Genomic DNA, 12,488 nt, shown 5'->3' with positions numbered 1-12,488 from the left:
TAGTATCAGCCGGTGCGGCACACAAGCATGCTGTGCAAGCCATGCCATGCGAAAAGGCAGCCCGGGCAAGGCCGGCGCTGTCAGGGAAGGCGGAAGGAATACCTGTCGTTGAAGCCTCCCTGTCTGCGGCATCGTGGTGTGTTGAACATATATGCCCAGTGCGGCTACCAGCTCACAGCTCCTCCGCTGCCTCTCACCTATCATTCAACTGCTCCTCGGTCCCCAGTAACGGGTGCACTACGAAAATGAATGGACCTCTGTTGCATGTGCAGTGCCGATCATTCAAGAAGACGAGAAGGCAGGTTTCACGATGTACGTCTCGGGCATTTATTCAGTAAAAGAAGTAGGTTCTCCGGGAGGGAAGCATCCCAACCTCCAACTCACACGGCAAACATGAACCGTCCCTCTCACTATTTTCGAATCTCCCCCCCATGTCCTAACCAACATTCCTCCTCCAAGCATCCCCATTCCAAAGAACACTCGATCTCACACATTCCTATTACGCACATCACCATTCTAAATAACACAAGATATATTCTAAAGACCACAGATATAACACCTCTCCCTCCCTTAATAATAACAAAATAATAATAAACAATAATAATAACAAACACAGATTCTTCACATGAGATGATAGTCCTTGAGATGCGAAGGCAGCTTGACAGTTCTGTTATATCTTCTTGCTCTCCAACTCCAGGACAAGTCATCAGAAAAATCCTCGGAACTCTTCAGGCTTGAGTCTTTTGAGGAATTACAACAGTCACTCCTATGTAATCCGTCTTTCTCGAGGATACTGCGATCACCACGATACTTGACAACTCTACTAAGATTCCAGATTCTATCATCATCCGTTTTTATGGCATTGATAAATAGTTTTACAACCTTCATTGGACCATAGAGTTTCTTTTTGATGACAGGATTCCTGACAAGGACCCAATCACCAACATTAATCACAGTTTTCTTGACTGCGTTCGATCTATCAAAATAAAGCCTGCTTTTCGCCTTCCTCACTCGCTCCTTATCCATCCAACTTCCACTCAGTACTGTCCTACCTTTGTCACCAAGGAGGTTATTGACCCAACTGGGTTCCAATGTGGTGTTACCATGTCTACCCCGAAACAAGGTGAAAGGTGTCTGGCCTGTAGACGAGTGTGCCTATGCACATTTACCTTTCTCAATACCTACTCCCTCCAATCCAAATTCAGCAATCGAAATAGTTTCTTTGAGAACTCGATTGAATCGTTCTACCATGCCACTGCATTTGGGATGGTATAAAGCGCAGAGTTTGTGCTTAATGCCACACCCAGTCAAAAAATCATTCATCTCTCTGGAAACCAACTGTACTCCATTGTCTGTGAGTAGGGTAGAGGGTATTCCTTCTCTAAAAATCAAATCTTTCCAAAAACGTATCACTTTACAAGTCTCAATGCTTTTAGTAAATTGGACCTCAGTCAACCTGGAAAACATGTCCACCACAACAATCACGTATTCAGCCATATTGCCACCATATATAGGACCTAAGATGTCTAAAGCAATATCTTCCCATGGACTTTTAGGAGTATTCCTAGTCACCATTGGTTGAATTTTTGGTTTCATGGCTTTCTCACTAACAGCACACTGTAAGCAATCTCTCACCACCCTCTCAGGTTGAATATCCATACCCGGCCATCAGTATGAAGACCGTAATCTCTCCTTGGTCTTCGAGATACCCATGTGACTGTCATGAGCATGGTTTATCAATAGATCTCTAACTTTTGAGGGAGGAACCAATCTCGTACCCCTCAGCAGCAGATCATGATCAACCGCTAATTCGTTCCTTATATTCCAAAATCCAGTACTCTCACTACTACCTTGGTCTTTCCTATTCCACCCATCTCGTAGCAACTTGATGACTTCTGACAATACCACATCGGTTAAGGTTTCTTCACGCCATTTTGCTTCCGGAATTATCTCAAAATCAATCCCACATACTCGATCAAAACCTTCCATATTATCCTTGAAAGTCTAATTTTCCTGGATATTGGGTTCTGGGGGAACTAATCTAGATAACACGTCAGCTGACAGGTTGCAAGACCCAGGGACATATTCCACAACAAAATCATAGTCCTGTAGACCTACAATCCATTTGGTGATTCTAGCAGAGACCGCTTCAATACCTTTAGAATAAAAGACCTGACAAAGGCTTGTGGTCTGACCTCACAATGAATGAGCCTCCCCATAAAAACGTCTTCAGTTTCTTAATGGCCCAGAAAACAGCGAGAGCCTCCCTCTCAGTAACAGAGTACTTGGTTTCCGCACCTTTCAAACTCCTAGATATGAACGCAATAGTGTTATCAGGATTGAGACCTCCCTGTTGTAGAACAGCTCCTAAGCCTTTACTACTGGCATCTGTAGTCAAAATGGAATGAAGATTAGGATTGAAATTTTTCAAGGAGGGTGCCTTAGAGAGAGACTCCTTTACGTCACAAAATTCTTTCTCACATACATCATTCCACTGAAATTCAGCTCCCTTCTTTAATAAACTCCTCATGTTGAAGCAAGAACTGGCAAAATTCTTGATAAACTTGCTGTAATATTCAGCCATGCCCAGAAAACGCATTAATTCCTCTTTCGACGTTAGGGATGATAAACATCGAATAGCGTCAACTAGATCCTTTTTTGGCAACACCGCCTGACCTGAAATGGTGTGTCCTAAATAATCGATAGTATCTACCCCAAACTTGCACTTTTCAGCTTTTATGGTCAAGCCATTTACTGCCAATTTGTTTAGGACTTCTTTAAGTCTCTTAGCATGTTCAATACCATCCCTGCCAAAAACACACCACATATCCCCTTAAGAACACGCTCCATTAACCTCTGAAAGATGGAGGCAGCGGAAATCAACCCAAATGGAAGTCGTACAAATCTGAAAGTACCATATGGGGTAATAAAAGCTGTAAAGTTTCTACATGATTCATCAAGTTCAACTTGGTGATAGGCCGAAGTGAGATCAATAGTAGAAAACACTTTAGCTCCAGATACCATAGAAAGTAACTCAAAAATATTGGGGAGTGGGTATCTATCAACGAGAACACATTTGTTGAGCCTACGAAGGTCCACACACAATCTAATCTTGCAGTTGGCTTTCTTGGCAATGACGATGGGAGCTAACCATTCCGTTCCTTCCACCTCTTCAATTACACCTTGATCTTTTAGTTTAGTTAGCTCAGCCTGAAGATCATCCCTTACAGAGAAAGGAACGTTTCGAACCTTACTGCAGAAAGGAATGGACCCAGGAAGCAATTTAATCTGGTGTCTGTATCCTTTCATACAGCCAATTCTGTCACTGAAAAGGTCACTGAACTCATGATGAAGAGACGTCACTAAATCAGAGCTTGACAAGGAGTTTCCCACTTCACCAACACATGGTGGCTGTTCCTTAAGGACAATAGGAGGAGAACTGTTAGGATCAAGGATGACACCCAAATCTTTTTGATGCCACCAACTAATTATGCTGTCTCCCTTTTTTGAAACATAGATTTTGCCAGAGACATAACGTTGACTATATTCAAGTACGCCTAGAAAGTAGCCGTGTAGGTCTATAGGTTCTCCCCCATATGCACAAGGTCTGATATCAGGTTTCAGTAATTGTATTTTGTCTTTTAGATGTTCCTGATACAATTGGCTGGAAATTAATGTGATTTTGGCTCCTGATTCAAAGAGCATTAAGGTTTTAGACCCTTCGACAAAAACATAATCTAAGGGACCTTTTGCGCCACTGTCGGATACTTGCAAAATAATCTGACCACACTGAAAATCATCCCCATCCTCACCTCCTACTACGTGATTATCAACAGAGTTCACAGACTGTTTAGACATCCGTTGATTACACACATAAGAAAAGTAACCCTTATTCTTGCAGAACGAACAAGAACTGTTAAGAGCAGGACACACTCTGTCGTTTGCAAAGTGACCTTCTTTGCCACACCTATATCATGTTTTCTTTTTGGGAAGGCTTTGAGAAAATCCCCTACTGGTATTATTAAACGTTTTGTTGTCATTTATCACAGAAACCTCATTAGAACCGTGCTTTTTCATAACTTCAACACATTTAAGGGAGTGTTCAATTCTTTTAGCAAGGGAGATCACTTCATCAAGATGGGGGTCATCTAACAACCACAATTCGTCACATTCTTTGTCAATTTTACATCCCTGCATAAATTGATCGCGAATGCGTTCATCGAGAGATGAACCAAACTTGCAGGAGGAGGCCAAACGTCTCAAGTCAGTAATATAGTTCTCAATAGTTTCCCCTTCATGCTGTAGTCTCTTTCCAAAATAATACCTTTCTAAAACGGTACTAACTTTAGGTAGGTAATGAAGATCTAGTTTCCTAATACAAGTTTAAAATTCGTTTAAATTGATGGCTTCACTATCAGGGATGTCGGGACGGTGATCAAAAACCTCCTGGCCTTCCGTACCTAGACAGTGAAGCAATAAGGCAGTTCTTCTTTCCGTACTAAGAGACGTTCCACAAACTCTCGCATATCTCTCGAACACTTTCTTCCACTTACTCCACTTGATGGGTGGATCACCGGGAGTGGAAAGGAAGAAAGGGGTAGCAGTAACATTCTGCATTATGAGAAGAATGGATAAAATGCGTTCCTGTCGCAGTGAAATAAGACAACAGGCTGAGAGAGTTGAGTGGCACTGTTATAAACAGGACAGGCTGCGCAGAGATGAAGGAAATGCGTGCCTATCGCAGTGTTGAGTTGATTCCTAAGTCAATGTAACTCTGAAGCTGCAGTTGCATGCCTATCACAGTAGAGAAGTGTGACACTGTTTGTGAAAAGGAACAGGCTGCGCAAGAGCGAGCAACACAACAGGAAATTAAGTGCAAAAGCGTGCCTATCACAGTGTTGAGTTGATTTCCAGGTTAATGTAATTCTGCTTGAAGCTGCAGATGCGTGCTTACCGCAGTAAAGGAGTCGCAACAAGTAGTCTACAAGTAAAAAAGACTCATATAAATGCGATGGTTGCTTTAGCAACAGGAAGCTCAGAGCAGTAGACGCATAGGCTGATTGTCAGGGCAACAGGAGGCACATGTGCCGGTAGTCAGGGCAACGGGCCAGACTCTTAGAACAGGAGGCACGTGTGCTGGTTGTCAGGGCAACAGGCCGGGCCGCTTTCTGTTAACATTTGCTTGAAATATAAACACAATGGTTGTCCTGGATACAGGCCGCGATAGTCTCATGTGAAGGTTTCCCCGGAAACAGGAAGGCTTGAGCGTAAGGCTTGACGCTCGATCGAAGCAAGAGACCGTAGAGAAAAAAAAATTGAAAAAAAAATGAGGATAAATCGAAAGTCTATTCGAAAAGTTACTCACTGTGAAGGGCTTGAGAAAAATGAAAAATGAAAACTGGAGGCAGGATGCTTCCCCGAAGGCGCGTAGATAAGTCCCTCGTCGCCAGTGTTGCATGTGCAGTGCCGATCATTCAAGAAGACGAGAAGGCAGGTTTCACGATGCACGTCTCGGATATTTATTCAGGAAAAGAAGTAGGTTCTCCGGGAGGGAAGCATCCCAACCTCCAACTCACACGGCAAACACGTACCGTCCCTCTCACTATTCTCAAATCTCCCCCCCCACGTCATAACCAACATTCCTCCTCCACGCATCCCCATTCCAAAGAACACTCGATCTCACACATTCCTATTACGCACATCACCATTCTAAATAACACAGGATATATTCTAAAGACCACAGGATATAACAACCTCATCTCATGGTGCCGCAGGAGCATCAGTAAAATGCAAAGTGGGAGCGTTTCACATTTATAGAACATATACGCTGCAATAGCGTAGTAAGGCTGCCATCGGCCCTTGTGGAAGCAAGGGAAATGGCCCCTTTCCCTGTTTTCAACACACCAGTGCTCCTAACGTGGGGCCGACCGGTCACCCATTTAAAAAAGAAATACGAAGTCCTGAAATTGAAGAAAAATGGCTTCCGCGTAAGGTTAAAAAGTAGTGGGGGGCCCTACGCTTGGGGCGGGCTAAGCACAGTAAGAGACATGACGTATGCATGCCCTTCACGAATGGGGATGGTGAAAAATGGAGTGACGATGGTGACAGCAATTGGGGAGGCTGTGGGCGGACTGAAGCCCGTGATGTAGATCAGTCTCGGTTCTAGACACTCATCTATAGCCAAGACCTAACAAGTAGCTGCCACATACTCAACATCTTCTAGGAGCAGACAAGGCTCACTCACCTAATGCTCGTCAAAGTATACAAAACAGTCAACATATAAAGGGCTCTGGCCTGAAAAATGTATACATTTAGCACAGCAGTATTATTTGTTCATTCAGGAGCAACAAATTACAACCCACCAGATTTAGTTCCAAAAAGTAACATCTTCACTAACCTGCAAAACTCTTTACATCTGGGTGGTTTTGTAGTGCGTTCTCTACCACAAGGCACTGTGAGTGCAGTTTTCCCACAATTGCATTTCACATCCACGGTTTCAGGGCACGGGTAGCAACTTCCTGCAATATCAATTGAACACACATATGTTTAGGCCATAATAGAAGAAACAGAAGCTTATCATCGACAATGAACAGAAGAGTCTGCTTTTAAGACACTCTTGCTTGCTTGTTCCTCATACAACATCCACAGCAATCAAATGGCAAAATGTAACTGCAATCCTTCCACAAAAAAACTGGATATGGTATGGCAGAATTCTATTAAAAATAACGTGCATTGACAGAGCATCGCAAACAAGGAAAAAACACAGGGTTCCTTGAGACATACCTAAAGAGTAACTATTACCTTCTATGTTGCCATGCTTTAAATAAAAAAATATCACTACAAATTTGAACAAATGTATAACCAATAAGCTTGCATATACTTATAGCCTCCTTCCGCATTCTTACATTCACATTTTGTAGGAATAGTTTAAATCAGTAAGACCTCAGACTGAGATTTATGGGTTAAGAAAATAAAAGAATATATATATATTTAATTTTCATCCTACACCAATCTATTCCCGAAACGGACTTATAGCAGAGGTAACCAAAAAGAGGATTTGGAAATGGTACATAGATCTATAATCAACAAACGGTGCCAATATTTGTGCTTCACCACCTTTAGGGTAAACTTACTAATACTTCCTGGTTCTGTATAAAGCTCAGGCCTTTTACACTTAATGATCTACACACAAAGGCCAACCCTAGCAATTTTAATGCACCATTAAGTCTCCAAAGATCTTGTGGAGACTTACGATACAACACTGTCTTTGGGTTCAAATACAATTTGACCTAGAACAGGAGAGGTTTTTTAGAGCAGCCTGACTTCATATGTGCCAAATGCATGGGAGTTGATTGGAGAAGACTACAAATCCAAGTCGACAATTCATTTTGAGATAACACCAAAGAATTAATCTTGTTATGGCCCCAAACCTCTGAACCAAATTAAGTACCTGCCTCACATTTTTGTTATAAATATTTCAAGCAGGGCCAGGACCTTGTCTGAACTTTACGCCCAATAACGCTATGAAGTGAACAGAAAGCTTTTAGACATCTGAACTGCTGAATACCCCATTCGGTGAAATCTTAGTTCAGATAGTCAAATGTATCCACTACTTTAATGGTCTTACCCAGAAATGTAAACGGATGTCTTTCTTGATGGCCCCAGCACAAGAATATTTAGTATTACAAAATCAGGTTCTACACTTTTTCTCAAAACAAGATTTCTCAAAAGTGTATAACAATTTGTGCAAAGTATTTTCTGTTCTGGCAATTAATACAGTGCCATCTGCGCATAACAGACAATGGACTGGCATTCCTTTAGATTCATTGGTAAGTCAAACGCATTAAATAGGTTTGGTGCTAACATACCTGATGCACATCGTTCTTGACTTCTCACATTATTCCATCCATTGGCCACCAAGACTGACTCCCAAGTGGAGATCTCGATCAACTGAATCAAATGAAGCCTTCAAATCAAGCAAGCCAAGACTACGATGGCAGAGTTTGCCGCCAACAAAGATGGCCACGAGCTAAGAAAGCTCCCTTGCTGCCAGGGTGAGTAAACCCCCAAAATCCATCCAAATCCTGCTGTAGACAGGGCAAAGTGTGAGCCCTGTAGCCTGGGACCCTGGAAGCTGTAAAGGAGCCATCCGTATGATTGCCAGGGCGCTGGTGGAGACATAGGCAGCGCTGACTTGGCAGTGCTTTCTAGCACAAAATGGAGCGAAGCGGCCCGGCTGAAAGAGAGAAGGCTGGAGGCTGACACTGAGGCCGTGGGGCGACTGGAGAGGAGGGGGCCAACTCGCTGTTTGCCCACCTTTCCCCGGCAGTCCCGTGACGAGGAGAGGAGGATGGTCCTCAGCGGCTCACGGGAGGAATCAGCAGTGGCGGAGGCAATGAGGAGTAGCGACACGGAATGGCAGTGAGGTGAGGCAGGGAGGTCACAAGAGATGGGAGACAGCCTAAAGAGAAAGAGGCCGACCTTCAAGGAGAGGGGGTGGCAAGGCGAGCGACCCCCCCAACCCTGAAGCTTGGAGTGCATCACGCGGGTCCAGAGAGAGAGGAAGGAGTGGACCCGTGTGGTGCGGCGGATGCGGAAGGCTGAGTCAGATCACCCGGGGAGGTGTCCCCCTGGGGGGGGAGAGGTAAGAGACCAACGCTGCCCTGCCAGGGTGGGAGAGCCGAAAGGAGCAGAGAGACCCCAGGGACAAGAGCAGGACATAAAGGCTGCGGGCCCCGGGTTGAGGGTTCTAAGACTGGCTCCCTGAAGCCAGGGGGGAGGTAAGATACCAGCGCTGCCCTGCCAGGGTGGGAGAGCCGAAAGGAGCAGAGAGACTTCAGGGACAAGAGCAGGACATAAAGGCTGCGGGCTCCAGGTTGAGGGTTCTAAGACTGGCTCCCTGAAGCCGGGAGAGGCCAGTCCATAGAGAAGACAAGTCAGCCCCCATGGTGCCTGGACTGAAAGCGAGGGAGGAGGCACCAGAGAGTTGGCGAGGGTGGCCTCCCATGGGACCTGGCGGAGAGGCAGACTAGTGGCAGCAGAACCTCAACAGACAGTTGTGGGGGAGGGGGGTCCACAGAAGGCGAGAAAAAGGAGGCTGGGACCATGGTGAAAGTCCACACTCCTAAGCATACACAAGCGACTAGCCTTCACAGATATATGGTGCACATAGAGGCGGCTAATGTCCCGAACAGGGATGAGGGAGGACCCCGGGGCGAAGTCTTGAGCCAGGGGTGGGGGCGTTTGCAATTGCTGAGCACAAACATGGCAGCCATACAAGACATTCAAGTCTCCATCTCCCCCTGGAACTGAAACTGGACGCACTTCAAATTTACGTTAACGTCCTCAGGGCAGATTTGGGCAAGATCTCGGAGTAAGTAGCCATGGCAGAAACACACATAAAGGGCCTAACTGCAACCACAAAAAGTTTGGAAGAGCAGGTCTGGTCTCTTACCAGAAAGAGCTCAGTAATGGAAGCCATGCTGGAGGACCAAGAGGGGTGGTCCAGGAGGAATAATGTGAGAGTGGTGGGCGTACCGGAGGGCGTGGAAGGCCTAAGTGTGTACTTATTTGTGGGGGACTTGGTCCTGAATAAACTCAAACCGAAAAGATTGCCCAACTTCTTCACAGTGGAGAGAGCACACAGGGTACTAAGCCCCTCACCAAAGCCAGGGGCCGCGCCGTGCACCATAGTTGCCAGGATACTGAACTATAGGGATCAAGACTTCATCCTGTAGGCGGCCAGAACTTTCGGGGACTTAAACCAAGATAATGCCATCATTCGCCCAGGGGATCTGAATGCTCTAAAGGTCAGTATGAGGACTTTGAAAAGGATCCTTTTATGCATTGGTAACAAAGGTAAAGTTTTCAGAGCTGCAGTGGTAGGGGACCATCTGGGAAGTTTCAACACAAGTCTAGCCACCTCATGCTGCGTGACCTGGAGTTTATGGATGGTCTGTTTCAAGGATCCTGCAAAGAGACTACTACAGTAGTCAAGGCTTGAGGTTTTAAGGACAAACGCAATAGTCTTTCCTGCAACCAATGGGAGGTAATCAAAAACTTTTCTCATCGATTTACTTGAGTTAAAACACATACCTGCTATTTCATGATTTTGTAGGCGGAATGATAGGGGGGGTATCAAAATATGAATTCAGTAAGGCAGTTGTTGAAATTTAGCTCAGAGCCAAAGGATGATTTGTCCAGGGATAAAATGAGCTGTGTATGATCAGCATATGAGGTGGTCTCTATTACAAAAGAAGCAATCAAAGATAGTAAGGGGGTCATATATACAATAAAAATGCAAGGCTAAGAGATGAGCCCTGTGGAACTCCTGATGCAGCTGTTATTTCTGGAGATGAAAAAGGTCCTAGTGTAACTGATTGTCTGAGGCCAGTTTAGAAAGTTTAATCCTGGGCAGGGCGCGATGAGAGCTACCACAGTCCTTAATTTCTGTGAGAAGTATATCACATGAGATGGTATCAACCACAACAGATAGATCTAATGGGATAAGCACTGCATTATTTCCCACGTCCAAAGTCAATTTTAAGATATCGGAGACTTCATACAGGGCTGATTCTGTGGCATGTCTTGGATGGAGGCCAGACTGCCATGGAGTACATTTGAATCTTCCAACAAAAAAAGTCAACTGCCCACAATACTCGGATTACACCATTCTTTGAGCCAAGATTCTGTGATACAGAGAAAGTCTAGATGAAGATCTTTAGTCAAATCATGGACTTGTTTGCTCAAAGAGCACGCACTGATGAGACCGCCTAGTGGTGACCTCTCAAAATGTACCTGAATGATAGCAGAAGGTGGCTCTAAATGAAGCCCAAATTCGCCTTTGCATGTAATGCAGGATAATGGACCCTCGATATGTGATGGATACCAGACGTAGGCACAATGAGGAGCAGGATGTTTGCATGACTTTAAAAAGTCTGATGACATAGAGATAGCTAAGTAAAAATGGGAGGCGGAGCTGGTACTGGTTGTGATGCAGATGGGCTTGCCTTAGGTGCCCCTTTGGCATGCAGGCAGTGCACCTGCTGCGATTGTGCACTGCATCCAAACCCTAATGTAGTCTTTGTCCACAAAAGACTACAGCGCCTAAAAACCAAAACGGCGGCTCCGTCCAATAAGAACTCCCGCCAATAGGAGGTTGAGTCCATCCTGGTAATATTACCTACCAGGACTGGATACAGTTACCCATAATGAAGCATGCTACAAAGGAGTAGGCAAGAACTGTAGGATTCTCTGGTACTTTGTTAGTCCCAACTTGATGCATGCCACTGCACCCGTTGTGGGATAATGTTCAGATAGGGAGGTAATGCGGTGTATACTTATTTCCTCTCACTTAAACGCTGGTGGAATATAGATAGCTAAAGGTGGAAATGTTGTTTTCTTTTTAAAGAAATGCCATAATTGACTATTTACATGAGTTAGGCACCAAACATGTCTGGAGAATTTTATTAGAATATAAAGCAAGGGATTTTAGGGTAGAAGAACAAAGGATTTTTACGTTCGCAAATGGTTTGAAATGCAAATTCAGACTGTTGGGGAATGGGAAAAGCCCTTTTTGTATGTACGAAAGGCATTTGCTTCACAATCTTTGAATATGGATATTATTGTGACTGGAAACAGTGCGACTCATTTCACAACTTATTACAGATTCTGTATGTCAATGAACAAAGCATTCACCAATTGCAACTAGTCCCAGAACGTTCGTTTTGCATATGCCATTTACCACCAATTGAAATTAGGTGTTAACCAAGTGAAACCTATATAAACAGCAGGAGAATGCATAAGCATTTTCCACATGGCTGCATTGTAGGTGATGGTAAGGTGGTTGATAATTCTGACTGGTTTGTAGAGAAAGAGAAGATTGCAGCACATATTTAGTGAGGGTCATGGGCGACTGGTGCTTAAGGGCAGTGCCCAGCCATCACTGGGGAGGAGGTGAAGGAAATTGGAGCACAACAAGCTACTGTGATATTTCAGCCTAGATTATTATTATATATATTTTTTTTGAGTGAGGGATTGGTGCTAGGAAAGAAGAGCTCTGCATTTGTCTAAGTCAAGGAAGCCCTCACCCTGGAGGCACATGCCAGGGCAGTGACATCAAAGTGATGGGAGAGGCTATGTTCAGCAGTAATGAATGGGTTTCCATATGGGTGTCTACTGCTGTGGCTCAGGGCAGCGTCAGCAGAATTCCTTTCAAGTAATGGGCCGGGGAGAAGCAAATTGATGAGTAAAAGGATGGAGTGGGTGGGGACCAGCGTAGAAAGGGCTCCACCTCCCCAATATTGGCCACTGTTGGTTTACTTTTTAAAGCTAAGGGGAAGACTGCAGAAAGAGACCAGCATCCTGGCTTTCAGTTTCTACTGAGTCAGAGACACTGAAGAGCAGGTACGTTGTCCTGTATGCTGAGGAACAGCTCATCATCTTACCCAAGCTCAGCCAACTCTAATGAGTGGTTTAATTACAATGTT

The 12,488-nt window shown here is 44.6% G+C and overlaps 1 protein-coding gene across 1 annotated transcript in view; it reads right to left on the bottom strand.

Annotated features, from left to right (window-relative positions):
• Window positions 1–12,488, bottom strand: part of NFXL1 (nuclear transcription factor, X-box binding like 1) — a 588,746-nt gene that overhangs the window by 252,603 nt on the left and 323,655 nt on the right. The window contains exon 13 of the mRNA XM_069201637.1: window positions 6,398–6,518. Within this exon, the coding sequence (XP_069057738.1) occupies window positions 6,398–6,518 (121 nt within the window). The remainder of the gene's footprint in view (window positions 1–6,397; window positions 6,519–12,488) is intronic.

The sequence above is a fragment of the Pleurodeles waltl genome, chromosome 1_2 (assembly GCF_031143425.1).
Source record: "Pleurodeles waltl isolate 20211129_DDA chromosome 1_2, aPleWal1.hap1.20221129, whole genome shotgun sequence".
NCBI lineage: Eukaryota > Metazoa > Chordata > Amphibia > Caudata > Salamandridae > Pleurodeles > Pleurodeles waltl.
The sequence above is the reverse complement of the archived record's forward strand: the minus strand, read 5'-3'. Positions and strand labels throughout refer to the sequence as shown.